The 25,945-nt window shown below is 35.6% G+C and overlaps 1 protein-coding gene across 2 annotated transcripts in view; it reads left to right on the top strand.

Annotated features, from left to right (window-relative positions):
- Positions 1–755: 755 nt before the first annotated feature.
- The window catches only part of VWC2L (von Willebrand factor C domain containing 2 like), a 153,353-nt gene continuing 128,163 nt past the window's right edge, over positions 756–25,945 (top strand). For both annotated transcript variants that reach the window (XM_027114600.1, XM_027114593.1), the window contains exons 1-2: positions 756–794; positions 3,066–3,535. In XM_027114600.1, coding sequence (XP_026970401.1) covers positions 3,146–3,535 — 390 coding nt within the window. In that variant the 5' untranslated portion in view covers positions 756–794; positions 3,066–3,145. The remainder of the gene's footprint in view (positions 795–3,065; positions 3,536–25,945) is intronic.

Genomic DNA, 25,945 nt, shown 5'->3' with positions numbered 1-25,945 from the left:
ATGCCTTTCCCCCTCCCAATGCATGCATCCACTGTATAAAGTGCGACTGCTTAGAGAACGCTCTAGCCTGGTCCAAAGGAGCAGCTCGGATTTCGACCGAGCTCGGCTCAGAAGCCAGTTGTTGGCGCTGTCCGTGGTGCTGAGGAATTCCCAGCTGCCGGCAGAATGAGCTCCAAATCAGCAGTCTGCAAACTGCTCTCAGTGATGCAGAAACCCAGCTAAAGTTGCTCCTTTCCTTCACGTCCACAGTTAGTATTTTCTGGTGTTTAAGAGGGGATTCAAGCAACATATCGTGGATGATGCTGACGGTATTGCCAGCGGAGTGGGTTTTAAGCTACAGCATGCTGTCGCTGATTTTGATCCTCAGAGCCTAGCCAAATCACCTCTACTGCCATATCAAACACTGTGTAAGTGAACTCATGTGTGGAGGAGGCGTAATCAGCCGGGAAATTTCATAGAAGGATCTGGGAAAAGGCTAAAAATAAGTTCAACATGATTCTGCTACTGGGGTCTGGATTGCTATAGGACCAGCATTGCTTCTTGCTTTGAATTCTGAAGACAGATCCAAAGCATATTTCTTATGTGTGTCTGCAGTGTTTCTCTCTGGAAGGGCGGGAGACTGCTTCTTGACTGTGTTTTGAAATGGGAGGTAGAATGGATTGCCTTTAATTCAAGCCTGAAAATGTATTCTTTGGATAATTAAAAAGAAACTGCTTTTCTAAAACATACCTGATCTTTTAGTTTCTATTGGTCAATGACCCCCACCACCACCATTTAACCTCCAGAGTGATTAGGTAAGTGTATCTCATGACATGAGTTATGTTTGTTTTCTCAAAGAAATAGATGCAGTCATTTAAAATCATATGTAGCAATATGGGGTGGGGGGAAAGTTTAGCTGGGAAGTGATCCTCAGTATAGCAATGTTTTCTTACTTATTTAAAAATCTTCAGATAAACATTTTGATTTCTCTAATGTTTCTTCTCTTAAATATTAAACTGCACTAGAGTAGCTTAATTAAGAAGAATGCTCTTGAAAAAAAATAACTTTCTTATACTGAAAAGACCTTGTTTTCTCCATGTAGATTTTAAAATATATTTCATATAATAAAAGCATGCTTAATGTTTATATAAAGTAGGTATTACATCCCTATTTTTACCTTTAAGTTTACATTCACCCTAACCTGACACATTAATGCCTACCTGTAGCTTACAAAGAGATCATTTTCTATGTCCTTTTGAAACAGAATGATATGTGTATTTTATATGGCTTATCTTGCATGTATTGACAGATACTACTAGAAAACTATAAGAAAGCACAATAGCTCCTTTTTCTTCTAAGATAAACTTTCTAAATATGTGGGAAATGCATGCTTTAATTGGAAAATTATGCTTTTTCAGAAGCTTGTATTATGTTTGTGGGCTCTGTAGTAATTTAAGGGAAAAAATGCTTTGTCAAAGGGAGCTTCCAGCTTCTCAAGTAGAATTATAGGTTTGCTTTTTTTTTGTTCTGTCATGACTCACTGTTTTTGACATATTTTAAAAGAAATCCATCTCCTTTATCATTACCTACCCGAAAGGAATTCTAATATTAGAGAGCAGTTTTCTCTTAAAAGAGGTCATGAATATACTCCCTTTCATTTTATTATTACTAGAATTTGCATATCTAACTTAAAATGCAAGTATAATAGTTCTTGAAGTTTTCTAATGCTATCTTTATCTTATTTAAAATTATCTGCATATGTTAGACTAAAAATCGATGGTTTATCATTGCTATTATAATCTGAAAATAAACCAACAAATAACATTTATAAATGATCTGAAAATGTCCTGTATACAATTTTAGCAATATTGGCATAAAGCCAGCACCATTTAAATAGGCAAATGAACTATTTTACACTTTTCTTATCTATTACTCCCTAAAGTCACAGTTTTCCCAAGGCTTTGTATGAGTTAGTCACTCTGATAATTTAAATAAGAGCCCACTGCCAACACTCCCCACCAAGCACTAATACTAAGTGAAGTGTACAAGAGTCAATAACACCAAATTAATATGGCATATTTTCTATGAATTGGCAACACCCTATTATTTTTAAGAAACTTCAATAAACAGTTACACTGGCATTTTTATGCAAATTGCCTAAATGCAAGTATCTTTGGCATGTCAAAAAACAGTTATGTTTTCAAGAGTGTGTGAATGTCATTTATTTTATATTGAATTAATTCAAGTAGTATTTATTACATGAATCTTAGAGTCAGGTTGCTGTAAAAATAATTTACAGATACATCTTTCCTGTCCACTAGGAGCTTACTTCCTGAGTAAAATAAAGGTGTGGACAATAGTACAAATAAATTTTTAACAAATCCTTTTCAATACCTGGCATTTTCTTATTTATTATTTAAAGTTTTCTTTCTTTTATTCACTGTGGAATAGTTGTGCTATTTTCCTGCTTAACTATGTTTCAAAATCCAGATTCATGTTCACTTAAACAAGTCACCTATATTGAGACCATTGTTCTCCAATTATGGGCGTAAAGAAGTAGGAAGACCTTTGTAGTAGCTGCATCCAGTGATAATTTAAATTCAGCTGTTGGTTTCTTCCCTTTCTTTTAGAAGTAGAATGTCTTCTCACTAATCTCCTGAGTTTTCTTTCAGATGATTGTAACATATATACATTCTGTCACTCATTAATCAGTGAATTCAAAGAGAACATGAATTCAAATATTCTCGAGTTATTTGTAACTATTAGTAAGATCACCCTTTGAGTCTCGGTAAAACCACTTCTTACAATTTAGACAAAGCTAAACCTTTGAAATTCAGAAGGTAAATTTAAGCTGAAGATTCCTAGGCAAAGTAAGTCCATAAAGGACAATTTTAATGCATATATTGCCAAGGATCAACTGTCCAAACTTCATAATAAAGTGTAGATAGTTGCATGAACTTAGTTGATTTGAGGTCTTAGTAGCTTCCAAATAGATCTCAAATAAACATGTTAAGAGCATGGGTTTAAATGAATCTATATTCTCTTTATATATGTCAAATTATTCTTTTTAAATATTTATTTTTCAGCCTGCCCCTCTTGTATTCTCATGGAAGGAGCTGAGTATATCTAATATTAGGAGAACATCCAGAATCCTTTGAGGAGGGGGATGGCTCTTCATATTCATGAAGCTTGCATACTTCTGTTGGTCATCCCCAGATTGGTCACCTCTGCTGCCATCAGTCATGAAGACTATCCTGCTGATGAAGGTGACCAGACTTCCAGTAATGACAATCTGATTTTTGATGACTATCGAGGGAAAGGGTGTGTGGATGACAGCGGCTTTGTGTACAAGTTGGGAGAACGATTTTTCCCAGGGCATTCCAACTGTCCATGTGTCTGTGCTCTGGATGGACCTGTTTGTGACCAGCCAGAATGCCCTAAAATTCACCCAAAATGTACTAAAGTGGAACACAATGGATGCTGTCCTGAGTGCAAGGAAGTGAAAAACTCTTGTGAATATCATGGGAAAAATTACAAAATCTTGGAGGAATTTAAGGTATGAGTTACCCTTCTTATTTATTGAATACTAACTTTTTACACCACATACTTAGATTACTACATTAAAATTACAGTTGGAAAAACACAGTTTTAAATTTCTCTTTGATTTACAAGAATATGACTCCAGTTAGCATAAGTACCAGTGTGGTCAACAAATAGGTAATTGGTTTGTTGATCCGTATCTGTAGGGTTTCACAATAACTTTTTCCTTCAGAAGTATTTGGAGCATGTTGCCATTTTTATTTTTGCCCTTAAACATTTCCTTGATGTTATAACAAAATATGTTTTCTGAAGGAAACAACTTTGTTTAAAGGCTATGTGTCCATTTATGTGTTTAAATTTTGTGAGTTTTTGGGTGTGTGTGTGTGTGGCTTATTAGCCTGTAGTTGGAGCCATTTAATTATAGTCTAGAGTTATCTATTTAGTGTATGGAAATGCAAGTGCTACAGAGACACACTTCTGAGCTGTGGTCTTTATATTAAGAATATACATTGGACTTACTTGTTGTAGAGCATGGTCCCCATTCTATTCTCTGCTCATTAGATTTTTTTTTTTTTACTTACAGGACCCCAGAGAGAACTGAATTTTTATCATAGTCCCTTGTAAAAGGTAGTAAAAAAAAAAAAAAAAAAAGACTAATTTTTCAGCCTTTCAGCCTCCATGGTATTTCTTAGTCTTTCTTTTATGCTTGTGTCATATTTTCAAGTAACTTGGAATTCACTTTTATCTCTTCTTGGAGTCTCTTTTCTCTAATGGCTAGTTTTAATTAGCATTTCCTACAGCCAGGTATGAACCCTTAAGGTATAAATTAATATATCAACATGTCCTCAGATGTAATGGCAGTTCATGCCTTGGAGTTTCTGTCATACTGATGGCTTGATATAAAGATTTTCATTTCACCTAACCAAGTTCTGTGACAAGGTGCTCAGAATCTTGTAGGCAAAAGAAGATATAGCTAGTTTTCAGTGAGACTTTATGTTTGAGAGAAGAAATGTTCAGTTATTGGCACTGACCCAACTTCCTTCTTTACAAGAATCAAATGGTGGAAGAAGTCAATACGTGGAAAAAGGTTTTAACTGATCATGATCAGAGTACTTCCTGTGTACTGGCAATTCATTGCATTTGGTCTATTCCAAGTTATGGGCTCATACCAGTTCTAATTTACCCAAGGAACCCATTTATTTTAATTAGATTCCTCAGGACACGAGAGAAATTTTAATGATAATTATCATATTCAACTTTCTTACACATAAGTGTTATTCTAGACTTTTTTTTCACATATATGATACTTTGTTGCACAATATTGAGAAGAGGCTTGAGAGTCTAGTAAAATTACCATTATTGACATCAAATAATAGTTGAGTATCATATATTTATTAATGCCTTTCTGGTCTTTAACATCTTGGACACATTTTGATATTAGCTACTTTTACTCTTAGGTTAACAAAAGTAAATGCAAATACTCAACACGTGATTGACGCTAGACGTAGTTCTAGAATCATGTCACTCTCCTCTAACATGCATATTTATCTAGAGTAGAATGCAAAAAGACATTTTAAGATAGCCTAGCCTAAGCAAAAAGTACCCCAGATAAAATGTGAGATTATTACATATTGATTACCAAATTATATAAAAGAAGAAAAGATACTGACTTTTTTTTAACTTAGCTCACCACTTAAAATGCTAGAGTTTTCCCTGTTTTTATTAGATTTTATTTTATTTCAAAGGTAATAATTATTTTACCATGTCAAATAATAAAGACATAGCAAGTTAGTAATTGCTTTACTCCAACTATCTGTCCCTGCTATAGTTAATATTTAATCCGTTGATATGCACAACTTTTTCCCTGACTTTCAATATCATTGATCTTAAATCAATGTGATTTAAAAAAAGAAAACAGATGCCACTCTTTCACAAGGATTTAGTTTTAAGAGCTTTAGAGATCATTAATAAGAATGAAGAACTGAGACCAAGAAAGTTTGTTACCTGTCCAAAATTGTCAAGTTATTTAACCTATTTCTAAATACACGCAAACAAGAAAGCCTATATCAAAGCACTTTGGCTCTAGAGTCAGAAAGACCTGGATTCATGTCCCAAATTCATCACTTAGATGGAAGATTTTGGATGGAGTCCTTAAACTTTTGGAGCCACAGTAGCTTTTGCTACAAAATGGCCATCATGACCATTACTTCTGATGGGAGGAGATGCTGGAAAGATTTTGTGAGATAATCTATATGAAGTTAGCAGTCTTGTGATGACTGGTACACAATAGATATTGAACAAAAGGTTGTTTCACTCCTTCTAAACTCTAATGTCCAGGGATTTACTCTAAATTTACTCTAAATTCTCCATTCCTCCATGTCTTCACCTACATTTTTATGATGGAAGCTCGATTTTAAAAGTCACTCAAGTGAAAGAATTCCAACACCTTTTTTTAAATGTTCTACTTATCTACGTGAACTATGTACGCCTTAGTAAATATCAGCCATCTGATTCTCTAATTTAGTTTCCTGTCTCTTGTAAGCTGACCTTTAAAGCTGTATGCAACTTTCACATAATAATCTTAGCATGTTATTAAGAAGGTTGTATTACAAGGTATTTTTACATGTTATATATTCATCCAACAAGTATTTATTGGGCTTTTTGTTATGTAAGTTACTGTAGATGTACTGTACATACATTAGAAAGTAAGGTATCTAGAAGGCAAAATCTCCACCCACAAGGAAGGCATGAACAACGTGGAGAGAGAAGTGGGGGAAAGGAAGTCTAAAGTATGTGACTGTGAAGGTCAACACCAAGGGATTGTGGTGCCAGAAGCTTATCAACATGGTGTGAGGTTTGGTCAGACAAACTTTCTTTTTCTTCAGGATGGTCACAGATGACCCTGTTCTTAAAAAATTAAAATTTATCCAGGGAGAAGTTCCAAAGAGGAAACTGCTTGAGCAAAATCAGAGATTGGGATGAATAAAATCTGCAAGGAGAGGAGGGAGATGAGAATAACAGGAAGCTGGATCTTACTAAAATGCCATTATAAGGAGAGAGAGGTAAATTTGCATAGCATTTTTGGAACGTGGAAAGAGGAACTTGAGTACTGGGCCAAAATATTTAGATTTAGTCTAAAGAATAACAAGGGACAAAATGCAGTTGTTATACATAGAGATGACCTAGTTAAATATGTTTTTTAAACAAAATGACTTTATAGCCAAGTATATAACTGAATAGAGATGAAGTGATATTAATGGCTGGGGAGGTGGGACTGTTGCAGAAAACAAAGAATGAGATGACCAGCATGCAAAGAACAGAAACATTCAGGGAAGTCTTGAGGATAAAACTCTAAATTCCCTAGTATAGTCTAGATTCTACTCATCAACCTCTCCAAGTATCTCAAACTCTCAGTGACTTCTCTTCCCTGTGTGCTTGCACATGCTGTCCATACTTTTTCACCATTTATACACACCTGTATAAGTCTTACTAGACTGCTTCAGAATTCCATTTAAATCTCATCTCAACTGCAAAGCCCTCTCTGACTGTCCTACTTATGTATCCTGGGCTGCGTCTCACACCATTATAACAAGGACAATAATCATAGCCAGACACCATTAAGGCCGTTATATGTATTATAGCACATTTCATAATAACACTATGAGGTTACACTTTTCTTAGCACTGTTTTACAGACAAGAAAACTGAAGCACCAAAGTGTAAGCAGCTTGCCTAACACCATATCTAAAGTAGAAGAAATAGGATTCAAACCCAGGCATCCTGGCTTCAGAATATAAACTCTTCACCACCTTTACCACCTCTGTCACACTGCAATAATATAAAGTGAAAGGACCTGTCTCTCCCACTGGACAGTGAACCCTTTGAGGCTAGGGGCGGTGTTTTCTTTTTCCTCCTCTGTTCCCAACCCCAGCCCCATATAAACCACATAACAGGTATTTAATATATTTTGGTGAACAAAATGAGTCAGGTTATAACTGAACACATAGAATAAAAAAAGTTCCTTTAAAATGCCTTAATTTCTGTTTATGTGTTGACCTCCCCATTTTAATTAGAGAAGCATTCAAGCTTCAGGTAAAGAGTGCTCTTGGGACCCCTAAAGATGACACGCATTGTTCATATATTTCCATACTGCTTCTACTTTCTACTCCTTCTCCCCTACCCCTTCCTAACCAATATTCATCTTGCATTGCATCTCCATCCCAAGTGTTGTAATGACCATCCAGTGTTTTAGTTGTGTGGTCTCACTCTATACAGTTACAAAGACATACTGAAGTCCCTACTTCAGTCTTTTCTGATCACTAAATTTAAACGTAAATCACTATGTTGTACACCTGAAACTTATAACATTGTACATCAACTATACCTCAGTAAAAAATAAACATTTAATGTGGTTAAAAAAATTGATATACATGTGTCACCTGATGGAAAAAATAATGTTATTTATAAACGTTGGGGTTTTTTCAACACATTGATGCAAGCTTTGAAAATGGCTTTCTCTCTACCCTTTTTGAAAACTCTAAATTTTCCAGTGTTCTGGTAATTTTGTATTAAGTTAAAGGTCATTGTATAGTAGATTTTCTCATCTTTCTTTTATGTGTACTCAAGCAAAATGACACTGGAACCTACTTTTTGAGAAATAAGAAGTATAAATAATAAATTACAATAGCATTTCCTACAGAAAAACTTGATTGGAAATGTAGGTTCTATCAGCTTTGGCTCTGTGATAACTATCTCATGCTGAGTTTCTTAAATGGAGAAATAATTTCTTATTTTGCTCAGTATTTTTATAACTCTCACTCAGCTAGAATTAGCCATTTTGGATTTTTTTATACTTTAAAACTTGTACTGTTTTAGTTTTATTTCAGACACTGACAGTTGAGCAGGTTTCTGGTTTTTATTTTTAATAGGTTCAGTGTGATTATTTTCTCATTTTGCATTTTGTAAATATGTTATTGCTTTTTTTAAAAAAAAAAAAAAAAAAAACATGTTTTTTTGCTTTGGTAAGCTGCCTAGTTTTTGCCCTGAATTTTGGGTTTAACATTTAAATCTTGAGGAAAGCAGCAAAGAGGACAGAAAATTAATCACTCAGGGTATTCTGCCAAATCATCACACCCATAAAAAATGTCGATGCCAACTAAGGTTTAGAACTGACTCACTCTTCAATGGGTACCTTCATAGGAAGACAGGTTTCCCAACTTTCTCATTAATCTATGCCCCCATCATTAATGTCCAATTAACATTAATGGACATTAAATGTAACATGAAATCTGTAAAAGTGAGTAGAAAGGATTTTTGAATTTAGGACTGGGAGGTTTTTTTTTTTATGTCTGTTTGTTTTAATACAGAGAAAGAATGGAAAAGTAACACACTCTAGGAACTGATAACCAAATATGTGAAAGAACAGGAAAAAAAATGGGGGCTGTAAAGAAATCTCAATTGAAGGGACTAATAGTTAACACTTTGCAGAAATACAGCTTATTGTACCCCACCCGCTCATCTGCCATGGCACCAGCTTCTATGAGAGGCACAGAAACTAAGATGTTTGTACTGGACAGAGGGGTACAGAATGCATCTTTCCAGAGGTATGAAGGTTGCATGTATGTATGTATTTTAATGCCACCAAATGGAATCAAATGTGTTATGTCCTGCTGAAATATGAGAGGCAAGGCAGTGAAGGTTTCATCCTAACAACTGGAAGGGTTTCTTTTATTTTTATTTTTTTATATTTTTTGACCCTCTGTACTTATTTTAATAACAGAGAAATGGGTGAATTTTAAGAATATGGGTGGGATTTTTAAAGATATTTTTCCCAAGAGAGGATATACAAGTTCTCAACAAATGATTAATGGAACAAACAGGGGCATTTGTAAGATTTCATCCAAAGAAAGTCCTAGAAAACATCATAATTTCATACAACAAAGATAATTGAGGTCTTTGTTGGGAGATTGAAAAGGCTAATTCCACAATCACTGACTCTGCAAAATGCAGTTTTTGTTTTGCAGAACATGCTGTAGTTTTTAATACTGAAACTGCCTTTGAGTGAATTCTAGAATGGCTTCTCCTTTCAAGTAGCTACAAAATAACAGAGATTAAGTAATCTTAACCAGTAATGACGGTTGCTCCTCTGAAGCTCAGCCCTCAGCCTGTACAACAAACAAGCTCAAAGTGGATAATTCTCAATGGGGAACATCCATCTTTGTATATAACTAGGGAGCCTCTGCTCAATTTGTATAATGTCTGACCAGTTTCAAAGATTAGAAGTCAATTTTGTTAAAACTTTATAAAGTTCCTCAAACCTTTCTCTTTCTTTTTATATTGTGCTCACTTGACATGTTTTAATTCTACAAAACTACATTAAATCTAGAAAACAGACCAGATTTTTGAAATAATTTTTCAAAAGCTCCGATGAGAACTGGAAATGACCCTCAACACTTTTTAAAATGAGGGATTAGAATTGTAGGAATAAATGGCTTCCAAGTTAACCCCTGAAGGGATGAAATAGTCTGAAAAAGTCACTTACTTTAAATTTTAAGAGACTTGATGATCAGCTGGCCCTTTGATTAGTTATATATAGACTCACCCACTGATTTTTATCACTGTCCTTCATACGGCAAGATGCTGCCGTTAATGGTGATAACTGTGTGATAAGCATGACTACAGAGATTTGTGTATGGGCTTCTGTTCCCTGGGCACACCAGGAGATTGGTGTTTGATCTGCCGCCACATCTGGGATTTGCGGAGCTTATCACTGCTAGTGACTACCTCAGACTTGAGGTCAGTCATGAGCTGTGTGTAGACTTTGCTGTCCATTCCTTACTGACTCTCCAATACTGTGAGAAGATGAACCTGAAAAGAGAGTGACCTGGTAGTCTCCCCTCCAAACTTTAACTCTAATTGTACAAGCTTCTGAATATGTCAGAAATTTGCTTATTTTTCATTGTGGTTTTACTCACCAAAACACATCATTAGTCAATGGTGTGATACTAACAAGCATGTTTTTTTCTCTTATTTCATAAATTAGGTCTACATATTTTGTGCAAATTTTGTGTATTAATCTATATACAGTCTAAATTGAAATTGCTTCATACATGGGTTGTATGTGTATGTGTGTGAAATTTGAGGGAGCTGGGAAATGTTCTTACTTTAAGAAAATCTTTTTCTACTCCTCCTTATTCTCCCTGACAATATTTTTGTTTTGTTTTGTTTCCCTATAGCTTGATTTTTATATCAGGCAGTGTGTTTTATGAAGGACAGCACAAGAAAAAACTATTGGTCTATTTTTTAGTTGTATTTTACCAAGCTTTCAAGGAAGAGCTTGAAACAAATAACTAGAGGCGATTTGAAGTGATCAGTGGGTTTGCTTATCCAGGTGATCTTTCTCAAGCCTTAGTCATTATTAATTGGGGACTGGCTTATTTTAGTCTGTACTTTGGACTATTAATCCACTGATTAGCATCAGTAATCTCAGTCTCACATATCACCAGTGTTGATTTCCTTGCTTCCAGCCTGCCATATAGCACATCACAATAAAGCCATCTTTGCAAGAATTTAATGATGCCACGAAGAGTGAATAAAGTACTAAAGTGACAAAAAAATTCATTTATGTCCTGAAAAAGCTTTTAGATATTATTTTATGACTGTATAAATTTGTTTAAAGTGGAAACAAATCCACTGAACACAACTCTTAATTTCCTCCCTATTACGTCATAAGACCATGAACAAAACTCAAATAATTTTAATCCTTCTATCTATAGGATGGGCACAATAATGTCATCGTATGTTTTATGAAGAATTAATAGTATTGGGAATTAGAAAATTAAAGTATTGCATATCAATTTATAGTTAACAATTCTGACTGCTCAAAAGTTTGTGTTTTTTTTTAATTAAACATTACTTGGTTGGGATTTCGAAACCATTTTGTTTTAATACTGACCCTTGGCTATGATTGTTATTTCTTGGCATGGGACTGGATTTCTAGTATCTGAGTTTATACAAGTTCTATTTATAAAAGGCAAGCATTATGGGTTGTTGTTGTTTTTTTAAATCTAAGTCCTTCCTACTTCTAAGAGCCGACAACAGAATTTTGGATATCGAAAAGAACTTTGAACTTATTTTACAGATGGTAAAACAAAGACCAACAGAAACTTAGTAAAAACACCACAACGGCTGGCATAGCTTACTATTTGCAAAGGCAATATAAATATATTTCTTTCCAGTGGTCTTTTATCTACATTTTAAGCCTTCAGGTTTAATGCTCACTTGCATCTTCCTTTCCAATAAATACATAGGATGCAAACATTTATTTCATCCAATTGTCTATAGAGATGTGATATCAGGACCTAGCTCCATGACAACCCAGAGTTACAAGTTGACAAGAACAATAAAATATTGCCATATCCAAAATCTGTCTTTGATACAGATAGAGGACAGTTTGCAAAAGGAGCCTAAGTTTACAAAGGCTCTAATAAAAAGAGGACCCTTTGTCTAAAAATGAAAAATTCTGTAATTAAAGCAAACAATATAGGCCAAAATAAAATTATAATATATTAAACACTACCTACTTATTTTCACGGAGACTATACTAGGAAGTAACAAAGGAACTAAATTGGCTGCTCTTGCCATACAGTTGATTTTAGGAGCTGAGGACCTGTGTTCTTGATTTTTTTCACTCTGCAAACTCCCACCTCTCACTACATGACAGGAGTGGAGTCTGAAAAATGGATGGAGTGTACAAAAATCTCTAGTTGCATGGCATTAGAACAAAGGGATATCCCTAAACTGGCATATGATCAGTATCATCTAAGGCAAGAATGCTGCAAAAATTCACATCCCTGGACCTCTCTCTCTTCAATGCCAACAATGCCAACTGAAATGATTTAAATTTATATTTTTCTAAAGTTCCCCAGATTATTCTAATGATCAGCTGGAATTTTAGTAAGGATTTTTTTTTTTCATGGTCAAGTAAATTTGAGAAATGATGCGTCCTTTACTATCTCTTGGAAATGTGCAGTGCTTGAATGTATATATTAATATATACTAACAGTGCCTGAACATTTTTTAAAGCTTTGAGAGTCAGTATGTACACAGCTCAACAGCTAAGAGCTCAACAGTATGGTGAAAACTGTATTTTACAGTAGGTTCTACCACTTACCAGCTAAGTGACCTAGGCACACATTACTTTACCTCTTATGTCTTAGTGCAGACATCTCTAAAATAGAGATAATAGTAAAAACTACTTGGAACACAATAAGGGATTCATAAAAGTTATCTGACATTTTTACTACTATTACTACTTACCTGTATTTAAGTCCAGTATTTCACAGATTTATGTAACAGCAGAATACTTTTTCTCTGAACATCTATTAACATCTTAAAGTTCATAAGCGTTCAATGAAACAGTTTAAGAAGTATTTTGTTGATGACCAAGATCATCCTTTATTCCTTTATCTGACTCAGATGGGCAGTTAATGATAAAAATCTATATATCTCAGCTTATCTTTTATTGCCTGGTCCTTTTTAAAGTTTCCAAAATTGCAGTAAATGTGGTTATTTATGGTAATTTATTAATTTGTGTTACATAAAACAATTTAAATGGAAAATGACTTATTCAAAATAATAATGATGACGCCAGTTACATATAACCAAAAATCTAAGACGGGGATCAGCACACTACAATCCATTAGCCAAATTCAGCTCACCACCTGTTTTTATAAGTACAGTTTTATTGGAAAATAGCAATGCTTATTCATTATGTATTGTGCATAGTGGCTTTCAGGCTGCAATCCAGCCCTGAGTAGTTGCTCCAGAGATTATATGACCCAAATAGGTCAAAAATATTTACTGTCTGGTTTTCTGTAGAAAAAGTTTGCCAACTTCTGATCTACGATCAAATTCTTCTTCTTCCCTTTCTACTTCCCTCAAATTGTACTTTCATGTAACCCGCATTCTTCAAAGTTACAAATTCTTTGGGTACTGTTAGGTATAGGTTTTACTTCATTTATAGGTGGTCTCGGGGATGTCTTTCCATGTGTGTAAATCTTCAAAGGCATCTAAATTTGCCTATTTTAAATGTATTACACATACTTAACAGCAGACACGTTAAGTCTCTTTGCACATTTGTCTCCAAGGCGTACGGCTTTGCTCTTTGCATTGATGTATGATAATTTAATAACTTTCCACTTACTCGGATGGAAATAGATAAGCAAAGATGACATTCTCGGATGAAATAGATAAGCAAAGATGATAAAAATGTCTTATATTTTGATATCCCATCTGCTCTCCTTTGACAGTGTGACAAGTAGGTATTTTTCATTTAGTGTAATATAATAGATATATTATATTAATAAATGAAAATATGTATATTGTCTGCTCACTTATTAAGTTCACTAACATCTTTTCAAGTCAACTTATATAATCCATGGTTTGATTCCATTAGATGTCCTAAATGTCTCTGACATGTAGAGAGGTGATAGGTCTTGGGGGGTGGTGTACAAAAATGTATAAGACCATCAAGGTATGCCTAGTCTATCAAAATGAGTAACACAGGTACCACTAATAGCAGATGGTATGGGCTGATTGCTCTAGGAACTCATATGAAGAAAGAAATAATTCAGCCTGAAGAGCTTAGGAAGATCCTAAGAGTGAGGATTTCAGTGCACTGAAAACATTTTAGACAAAACAGGAAAATAGGCAAAAGTCAATGGAAAGCACGTTCAGAGAAAAGTGAGTTATCCCAAGTGGCCAGAGCAGAGGGTATAGAGAAGATAAAAAGTGAGAGACAAGCGAGAGAAGAGAGTGTGGCACCCGCTCACAATGTGGATGCCAGGTTCAGGAGCTTGGGGCAAAGCTTGGACCAAGTGGAAAATTACCAAATGGCTTGAGTCAGGGAAGTGACACAACCAGATTTGTGCCTGAGGGAAATACAAATAATTGTCAACAATTTTATGAAATATTTTGCATCTTTGTTCCTTCATTGAATGATTTAGTTCTGAGATATATTTATTCCCATTTTATAAACAAGAAGGGAGGCTTCTGACTCTAATTCTAACGCTCCATTACACCTGCCCAGATTCCATGAGTATACTATGGACATTATGAAAGAAATGTGATAGAGATGGCTTATTTTGCATTTGAGTGAGCACATCCTATATTCTGGAATACCTGTTCAATTATCACTCTGAAATATTTCATGTTAAGTCTCATATCTTTCTGACGGAAATGTAGTGCACTGCTAACATGAGGGAAATTCTTTGCCTGCTCCACGTTTTACATGGCTCAATTGGCTTCACTTAAAAAACTCCCATGGCAATAAAGAAGGGTGCATCTAAGGTGCATTACTATTTATTAAAAAAAAAATTTAAAAAAAACCCTACATTCTGAATGCAGTAAGGATTGACCAGGAATATTTTTGCAAATTTAGTTATTGTTTTCATTTTAAATTTCTGCATCAGGAAAACACAAATTAAAAGCAACAACAGGGCTTCCCTGGTGGCGCGGTGGTTGAGAGTCCGCCTGCCGATGCAGGGGACACGGGTTCGTGCCCCGGTCTGGGAAGATCCCACATGCCGCGGAGCGGCTGGGCCCGTGAGCCATGGCTGCTGAGCCTGCACGTCCGGAGCCTGTGCTCCACAACGGGAGAGGCCACAACAGTGAGAGGCCCGCATAAAGAAAAAAGAGCCTTGAAAGTGTTTTTTTGCAGCCTTAGAAATACCACAGTCATTGTAGAAACTCCCAGTGCTTACCAAATGAAGTCCTATTTCTGTATGAGGAGAGGACAGCCCAGCTCCCTGAAATGCCACTTATTTTCACTGTATGTTAAATAGGACAGAGAAAAAATTAAAATTGTTCAGTCTAACTTTAATTTTTTCCCAACATTAAAAATAAAAGTCTGCTAAAATAGTAAACCTTTGACTGCTGAGATTTAGAAAACTTCCTTAGGGAGAAAAAGGACAATCACAGAGAATTTTCCTTTTGTTAATGAGACTCTAGGCCTTTCGCACTGAAACTAGAAGATACTTTAATCAAGACTCCAAAAAATGTGAGCTCAAGCTACCCTGTTGCAAATCTGTTTTTGGCAAGACTCTGATGAAAGACTGAAGTTTCATTGCTGTAAATAAGAATCTAATTAACTATCGAAAAAATGTTGCCCAATGTCATTCTTAGTCTAAACACAATCTGAGTGCAAACATTGCTACATTTTAGAGATGCAACACAGATTGCTCTCAAAACTAAAATATATATTCTTTACAAATTTAATATCTCAAATAATTCATATTGGAAATGATTATGTGATAATTTAATAAAAATAATTTATGATCAATATACTTTTTAAGAAATACACAGCCACTGAAAATGAACAAAGGGAAATTAAAAAACAAAAAAAAACACTGGTCAAGTTGAAAGCTATGATGACAATGTCAGTCACTTACCCAATGCTGCATAATTTACAAGCTTCTTCAAAATATTACGTTATTACGTTATTTCCTTTTTGTCTCATAAGAATCCAATGAGGAAAATTAGAGCTCTCTTAATATTATGTTATTATTAACTCCATCTTACAAATAAGAAACCCCAGTGTCAAGTGGGTTTAAATAACCTGTCCAAGGTAATACAACAGTGTTCGATGGCAGGACTTAAGCTCCAAACGTGCCTACTCTACATTATCCAATAGCTGAATTCCATTGGGCCATTCAGCCCAGTGGAATTGGGCTGAATTCCACTGGTCCGTAGAACTAACAATTTTTATAAACAGCTACAAAGTTTTGACTGCTTCTGCTTTACTTGCACAAAAGATACACACTAAAGTCAGAAGGTTTAATCAAGAAATTACTCAAGATTTTTTCAATTACAATATTGTAATTTTCAATTACAATATTCTTTCATATTATTGCCCATAAGCCATCCCAATATTTTTTTGTGGAATAAGGTGTAAGCTATGAATTAAGCATCAAATAATGTAGTATAAAATACAGTAGGAAATTGCTATTTGGACTTAAAATGAAAATATTTTAATATTAGCAATTATAAAGCACTTTATTAATTTTTAATTACTCTATTTATAACATGGAAAAGAATATTACTAGTAAATGGAAAATGAAGAAAAGATTTGTTAAGTAATAATCTGACTGGCATTCCCAATACAAATGGATTTTTGTATAGGAGTGCCTATACCCCCCATCCCGCAGACCCTGAAAAGCCGTGAATTCAGTATCATCCATGCAAGGCTAGAAGGCTAGAGTTTATGGCCCTCTCTGTTATCACCTTCGCTCAGTGTTTCCTGTAGAATAGAACTGATCGTATTTCTCTCTTACGTGAACTTTCACATTGTAGAATTCTCACGGTGATGTATTCTCCCCCACCCACACATGACCTTATTTTAATGCTGTTGTAGATGACAGGCTTTTAACTGATATCAACAGTCTGTCCTTCACAGTGTCAACAGGAAAGTTTTGAAGTTATGCAGTTGCTCACTTTTCCCTTGTTGCATAAATGGGTAATAAATGGAACATCCTTAGCATGGAGACATACAGGCTGTACTTGAAATATTCAGTTCCTTGTCAAAGACCTTTGTACTAAAAGCAATTGTCAATCCAGAGTATCAGTGAAGAACTAGAGACTGCTGCTTTTCTAAGCTATTTCACAGGTATAGGTGTGATATCAATACTTTATCAAAATCTTTATCTTGAATCTGCTAGCCTTTGTCTACACCTTTGGGTTCTCCTTTGAAGATCTTAGAGGCAACTAAAACATCCTTTATTTTCCTCTTAAATACACACTGATATCTCTTCTTAAGTGTGCATTTGCCTACTTAAAAAAATACATCTGTGATTGCAACTGAAGAGTGGTTTTTGCTTACCTTCTCCTTATCTATATTTTATTTTTCTCTATGCTGGTCTTCATTTTTCAGAAAAAGCTATATTTTATTGTCATAAAACTCCTTGAAAATACTCAGATTAAAAAAATGGTTCTATATACCATCAGTTTATCAGAATAGGCAATATATAATTGTAGAGTTGCCTGTCCTTAAAACAAATGCCAAAATATATTTAAATAAATTTTTAGAAGAAAATATTTTAGAGAAAAAAACATTAATATAATGTCATTGTTGTGTTGCAACTATAATGATGAGTTTTAAAGAATGAGTAAACTTTCTGTACTTGATAATAATTTTAGACTGGGTATTTCATCAACTGTTTTTGCAATATTCTTGTGTTTTACATTAGCTCAGAGTAAATGCAAATGAGTAGAAGGATTAAATTTAATAATTTTGTCTTCCATTATAATAGTACCATCAGTTATTCTTATAAATAATTAATTTCAAAACTTATTTTTATAGACATCTAGATTGTCACTATTGCCATTTATTGAGGGAAGGCTAGCTATGGAGTTCATCTTAGTATACCTTATATACATTATCTTGTGTATAATACACATTTAATAAATTTAATAAATTAAATTTATTAAATTTAATAAATTTAATAAAAATGCTGAATAAATAATTTTTAAAATTTATATCATTTCTAAATTTTAGTTTATTGCCTACCTAGTTTACTGTATCTACATGGGCAAAGCTATGTGCACTCTTTACAATTGCTTGACTAAAATGTTTCTGTTTTCAACAAGCATGAAGTAGTTTTTGACAGATACCCTAGAAATAATATTCCAGCATATATTATCAAAATACCAACTTCTCAGAAAGAATATCTACTACTTAAACTTGTTACTCAAATGATACAATCATACACATGTGCTGACCAATGGAGGTGATTATAAAAAAAAAATCTATGCATCTGTTTTTTTATTTGCTTCATCAGTATTGAAATTCATAAAGAAGTTCCAGCTTTATGTCCATAAATTGATTAGACTTAAAACCTCAGTGTTTCAAATATGCTCCAATCAATAGAACAGATCACTGAAGAGGTCACCACAACCCCATTAGACATACGACAATGAGGGGCATTTTAATCAGTGACACAATGGGTCTTATTTCAGATGACTGTGAATTTTGGTTAAAATCCATTGGACCCATTGATTATTAGGTGACATCTGCCACATGCAAGTTACTGGCTACAGGATTGGCAGTGGATGTTAAATACTCTTGTACTCTGTAATTTAATGTATATTTTAATGAAGTGAACAGTGAGATTTCTGACAGACATCAGCAACTTTGAAACAAGAGTCTTCCAAATTTCTCAGAGTCTGAAAGTAATGAGATTTGTTCCATAAAGTGATGAAATTTATGCCATAAATTATCTCTAAGAGAAGAGTGCTTCTTAAAGCAGAATCATTTCCTTGGTAGAGATCAGATTTTAAATAGTTGTTTAATAAGAAGTTTTTGGAAAAGCAGTCTGCGCTGTGTTCTCTCTGAAAATTTTTGCCTGTTATCAAAGAAATGGAGTGCCACGTGGATCAAAGGCCCACTATCACTTGGACAGAAGGAAAGCCATTGATATAGTTACTATGCTAAAACTTGGCACTTAGAATATATCCTATCAATAAAGATGCAGACATAGAGCATGAACTTGAGGACATGGGGAGGGGGAAGGGTAAGCTGGGACGAAGTGAGAGAGTGGCATGGACATATATACACTACCAAATGTAAAATAGATAGCGAGTGGGAAGCAGCCACATAGCACAGGGAGATCAGCACAGTGCTATGTGACCACCTAGAGGGGTGGGATAGGGAGGGTGGGAGGGAGACGCAAGAGGGAGGAGATATGGCAACATATGTATATGTATAACTGATTTACTTTGTTATACAGCAGAAGCTAACACACCATTGTAAAGTAATTATACTCCAATAAAGATCTTTAAAAAAAAAGAATATATCCTATCCATTTATGTATCCATCCATTCAATCTTCAACAATATTCACAGAGGACTTTCTAGGAATCAAGTTTTGTTTCTCAGAGTATTCAGCATGTGTTTTGTTGGACTTTGTACTTTAACTCATCCTTTAGGAAAAAGGACATGTCTAAAATCAGGGCAGGACAGGAACAGAAATGCAGACATAGAGAACGGACGTGTGGACACAGGGTGGGAAGAGGAGGGTGGGATGAAGCCGCAGATTAGGTTTGACATCAATACACTACCATGTGTAAAATGGATAGCTAGTGGGAACCTGCTGGATAGCACAGGGAGCTCAGCTCAGTGCTCTGCGATGACCTAGATGGGTGGATGGGGTGGGGGAGGGAGGTCCAGGAGGGAGGGGATATAGGTTTACATATAGCTGATTCACTTCAATGTACAGCAGAAACTAACACAACATTGTAAAGCAACTATACTCCAATTAAAAAAAAAAATCAAGGCTTCTTTCTGAAAAATATTTTATAATATACTAAAATCATTTTGTTTAATAAGTAACCATTAGGGCTTCCCTGGTGGCGCAGTGGTTGAGAGTCCGCCTGCCAATGCAGGGGACACGGGTTCGTGCCCCAGTCCGGGAGAATCCCACATGCCGCAGAGCGGCTGGGCCCGTGAGCCATGGCCGCTGAGCCTGTGCATCCGGAGCCTGTGCTCCACAACAGGAGACGCCACAACAGTGAGAGGCCCGCGTACCACACACACACACACACACACACACACAAAAGGTAATCATTAAACTTGACACACACTATAAAATGACGCTAGCTTTTCCTCAGACCCTTTAACAATACCTCTACATGTATTTTCATCTTAGTTATCATGGTATTTTCTAGTGCAACAAAGTCTGTAATCATCAACTGCTAGTCTAGTCAGTAGAGTGCTTGAAAATTGACTTAACTGGTGATCCACATGATGGATATTCAAGGAATTTCAAATTACCTATAGAAAGTAAGTTTATTATTCATTGCCATAATGCCGAAAGCCAAATATTTATTTCATGACTCATAATCAGAAACCTTTCCCCCTCAAAGTGCCTTTTACAACATTTAAGTAAAATGCAAACATCTTATTGAATCACAATCCTGTCCATGTATGATAAACACAGGTGAAACTGCCCAGAGGTATGGTTTAACAAGAAAATATAGAATATGCATAATTAATTACGTATATGTTAACAAAGATTTCTTGAGTATCTATTATGTACTAAGATATCTTCTTGGTGCCAAGAATACAGCCAAGAACAGTATACTGTAAGGAGCTTATAAACTATGGGGAAGGCAGATAAAAATAAACAAATAGAAGCAAATCAATAAGGTAATTTCATAAACTGACGAGAGCACTGAATGGGCAATGTGTTGGAGAAAGATGACGGAGGAATAGTCATGTAAGAGCTCCCCGGAGAGAGGGCATTTGAGTTGACACCTAAATGATGAGGCTTCAAGAAAAGAAAATAGGTTTGTTGCCTTTCTTTTCTTTTCTGAGTGATTTATAATGGTCATTTTAACCATTCACAATTACTTTTTATCTAGAGGCTTCTAATAAGAAGTTTTCTTCAGTGTGTTTCTGACATGATTAATTCTATTAGTCCACAAATCTCGCCACCAAACCAAGTCCTATAAAACTTTATTGCAACCACCTCTGCAATCATATACTACTTTGAATAAGAGAAATAAACTGAATATTCTTTTAAATACAGTTGTGTGCTTCCAATTTTATATTTTTTGAATTATTTTTCAGAAAGCCATCACTAGCTAAGTATGCAAGTGAATTATAATAATAATGTTATATTTCTTACATATTTTATGTGCTTCCCAGTAACTCTGTGAGGCCGGTAATATTGTTATTCTTTTATTTTATAAATTAAGAAACTAATGCACAGAAAGGCTATGTAATTTTCCCAAGATTCACAACTAAAGCATCTGAGATTCGAACTCAAGTCCTAAGGCTATAGAGAACTTGCTTTTAACCATGATACCACAGCCACTGAAACGAAGCCAACAAAATGAACATTTTTTTTCGGTTTTTTCTAATTTAGAATTCCTTAACTTGTAAGAGTGTTGTTATCTTAAACCTTACCAAATTAAACTAGTAAGCTGAACACTGCCACGTCCCTTGTCACTTTGAGGTTTGAATTTGTATAACAAACCTTACAGACTGTGGCCATTTCCTCCCAGGCACCCTACATGCAAAATGCCAGTAACAGCCGTCGCATAAATAACAATGCCACGAGGTATTACAGTGTGGACCAAACGTCCAGCCTCTCCTCAGGTATGGATAAGTAAGTCTCATTGTATTCAGAGTACAAGGGTGTATTTTCTACAAACATCTGGAAACTTCCTTGCAACCAGTCTCCAATAACACGTTCTAATAATCCCATGTTAACGCTTGATGACCCCATTAGATTCCAAGTTCTCACAAAGAACATATTTGATCGTTTTTCTGGAGTTATTCAGTCACTCTGCTAATCTAAGTTACTAGTTCTCAGGCTACTTTTTTGCATTTTTAAATTGCGGAGCATTCTACTGTTTCCTGGGTTCTGGAATTCCAATTCTCCTAGAATTCTCAAAAGTCACAGTCAGTGGCATTGGGATTTCAGCTTCAAGGTCTTCAGAAGTGAACCATAGTTTAAAGGATGTGTACTGCCATGTTTCCATTCTAATACCAAGGAGGAGGATTTGAATTCTAGTCACCTAAACCAATATTTTAGAAAGAGCTCCGTTTTATTCTATTAATTTTAAAATAAATATGTATCTAGCAGGAAACCCCCTGAACTTTAGGAACAGCTGGGACAGCATTTGGATTTGCCATGCAGATATATTCAGTGACAGTGAGAACTACAGATAAAAGTCATGGTTTCTGCTTAAACAGAGTCCCACGTTAGATATTCAAAAACCACTAAGCTAATGACATACAGATTCATAACAGACATATAATATTCACATCACCTTATACAAACGTTAACAAATAATCACGTGTTAACGTTTGTATTAACATTAATAACTTCTTAACAAATTTGTTAACAAATAATTTGTTAATTGTTAACAAATAATTAAAAAGTAATTTTAATTATTTGTTAATGTTCGTATATATATTGAATGTTACTTTATTTTTCAAAGCTTTCACTGAAATAAAAGGCTCTGTGAGATTTCTCAGAAAAAGATTTTCCAGGTATAAAATTTTAGGATGGTGTCATTTAATCATCTTACTGACCAGATCTCTAACTGACAAAAGCCATGTACTGGTCATACTTTCACATGTTCTTCTAAAAAAAAATAGCTAGTAAGAATAATTTTTTCTCAAGTACTTGTTCCAGTGTTCTCTGTTGCTCTAAGGATAGCTTTATTGTTTAATCTTTGGTTTTACAGGCCATATTTTCAGATTTAATCTATAGTTATCACATTGAAGAGCCTGATAAAAGGAAATTTGTAACCAGCTCAGTACTTAAGATGTAAAGATTTATTCAAAGCATCAAACCTTTCAGAGTTTTATGCTGTAAGGTGGGAAGGGTTTTTACGGTAATGTAAATAAATGTGAAGGATTTTTACAGTAATGTTCATGTCAAAGTAGCACACTGCTCACCCCTAGGAACTTCTGGCTGTATAAGCAACACCTTTTTAGAAGCACGGTGGGAAGCAGGGGTGGCAGAGGAAGTCAAGCGAGGCAAGAAAACAATGATGTGCAAACTGGCCAGTTTCTGAAAGGAAAGAGACTTGGCGAGGCTGGAGAGGATGGAGTGGGCTTTAGTGTGAGGTCAGTAGATTAAATCTGATAGAGTGTTTGGAGGGGCGGAGGCAGGCACACAGAGGCTTGAGATGAGAAGAAATAGGCTGTAACAGAGGCGTTCTTTCTAAAAACAACTGAATGATAACAAAAGAGGAATTAACATGTTTCTGACATGAGATTCTGGGCCAGGAAGAGAGAGACTGGTATATGAATAAAGCCAGGTTCAGGGAAGGATTGATTCAAAGTTGCCAATGGCAAGGGTGATAGTCTAATTTTTCTAATTTATGTTTCTCACTACTCAAAATCCCTTTTAAAAATCTGGCATCCTTTTATCACTAAGCCTTATAGTCTTAGTTCTTCCTCAGAGTATTTCTCAGGACTCCAGTGTATACACATCCAGCCTCCACTGATTTTCAGGCAGAGGCTCTGGAGTCTTTACTAGATTATTATCTGTTATTGCTTCTCCCAGATAACTACCATGAGTGTAGCTACCAGGTTACAAGACTTGAAGGTGCCCAAGTCCCCAAGAACACGAGCCTCGTGGCAACCTAACTTCAGCCTATTACAATTTTCTACGAACTCACATTTTCAAAAAGTTTAAAAGCTCTACAGCTCCAACGAGAGAGAGGCATGGACATATATACACTACCAAACGTAAGGTAGATAGCTAGTGGGAAGCAGCCGCATAGCACAGGGATATCAGCTCAGTGCTTTGTGACCGCCTGGAGGGGTGGGATAGGGAGGGTAGGAGGGAGGGAGACGCAAGAGGGAAGAGATATGGGAACATATGTATAACTGATTCACTTTGTTATAAAGCAGAAACTAACACACCATTGTAAAGCAACTATACCCCAATAAAGATGTTAAAAAAATTTTTAAAAAAAGCTCTACAGCTCCATAATAATCTATGCACTAACTAACCTAGTTAGTGAAATCTCTTTAACAGGAAGTATCTATCCTCTATAAATCAATCATTCAGCTGCTAATGGTTATTCCTATGGATCTGGTCTGCCTGAAGAAGTGTACAACACATTGGACAATAAACTACTCAGATGGGAGTGCATAGAATAGCCATGCTTGCTATCACGTGGCAGTACCATATAGCAGTTAGGATGCCTAGATTCAAATCCTGCCCTTTCTCCTACAGCCTACAGGACCTGGGAAAGCTATTGAACCTCTCTCAGACTATTTCCTTATCTATGAGATGGAGATAATAACAAATCTTCTTTCATAGGGTTCTTATGAAAAATAAGTAAGTTGATGTAAGGAAATTGCTCTAGCATGATACCCAGTAGTTAATAATGTTCAAAAACATTGTTTGAGTCAGAATGGTGTTCTTCCTCAGTCTGTGATGGGAATCTAATTATCCAACTCTTTCTCAAGGACCACAGTTACTTTGAGGTAGACATTTTGCATTGGAAAATCTAGGGGCTCTTTGGGATTTTTAGTGCCAAAATCAGTCCACTAGAGTTGCATAGATCAGCCCCTCCTTCAGCTAGAAGGGAAACAGCAAGAACAATCCCAGCTGTGGAAGAGCAAGGTACAGAAACAATATTAGCCACTCCCTTTTTCTCTCATGTTAGCAATAAATGCAGGCCAAGTCCTTGCTGTACCTCAGAAGGCTGTGCAAAAATACTTTGCGACTAATCAAGAACAGGGAGACACCTCTGACAATTCTGCTTGGGAATTTAAGGTATCACAATGGGACTTGCAAAATAAGAGGCAGTATAGCAGCTAGAATATCCATCTCTCACGCTGTTTCCTCACTTAAAATTTCCTTCGTCAAATAATGCGTTGTGGTAACAAATCCTTTTCCTTAATTTACTGAGGTTTTCAGTGGAGGGAGCTTCAGGAAACTTCTCGCCCTTGGGATGATCCAGTAGATTTTTCTGGAATACTTAACACAACTCAACCACATGGTAAAGAGCTTAACTGTACTCTTCAATAAACTTACTGACCATGCTAAGAAATAGCAATATTTCTTCCACAGATTCTATGGCTAATTCTCTTGTTTCTACTAAATTTGAAAGTAAAATAGTTCATTGAAAGCTAGACCATCATTCTTCAAGCAGAAAGCAAAGAGAAAATTAATTTAAAAATAATTAGTTTGAAAGGCTTCCACTCTCACAGACCACCTGAGTCAAGAAACATTGGTATTACCCAAACTGTCAAGCTCATGAAGAAACAAGAGCTGGCAGGCATTATGGACAGTAGTCACTGAGATGAAGGCTGTGGACTTTAATTAACACAATTTTGAAGTGAGGCACTGTGGCACAGAATTGGAGACAGAATTTTCCAGGAACAAATGGCTTGCTTTGAGAAGTATAGACCTGTATAACTTCTGAGACCTCTAAGTTCTCATTCCAGAATTCTCAATTTCTGTTTTATGAGAAGGGAAACCTAGAAAGTATAAAGGATGAGATAGTCACAAAGTGGCCACTGCTTTAGATTATTTGTGGTGTAGAAAGTTTCTAGAAAGGAAACACAAAACCCCAAACTCATTCTTGGTTGGTAAGTACTGTGAAGACAAAAATTTTCTGCTTTTTAATTTTTTTCTCTAAATTAATCACTGTTGAATTCCATTTTTAGAGTCTCTGTCTCTTAAATAGTGACTTTTTTTTTTTTTTGCGGTATGCGGGCCTCTCACTGTTGTGGCCTCTCCCGTTGCGGAGCACAGTCTCCGGACGCGCAGGCTCAGCAGCCATGGCTCACGGGCCCTTCCCGGACCGGGGCACGAACCCGTGCCCCCTGCATCGGCAGCCGGACTCTCAACCACTGCGCCACCAGGGAAGCCCAATAGTGACTTTTTAAGTCAATCA

This window comes from Aethalodelphis obliquidens, unplaced genomic scaffold (genome assembly GCF_003676395.1).
Source record: "Aethalodelphis obliquidens isolate GAN/ISIS:26980383/991018 unplaced genomic scaffold, ASM367639v1 scaffold2, whole genome shotgun sequence".
Taxonomy (NCBI): Eukaryota; Metazoa; Chordata; class Mammalia; order Artiodactyla; family Delphinidae; genus Aethalodelphis; species Aethalodelphis obliquidens.
This window is presented reverse-complemented; position numbering and strand designations above follow the sequence as displayed.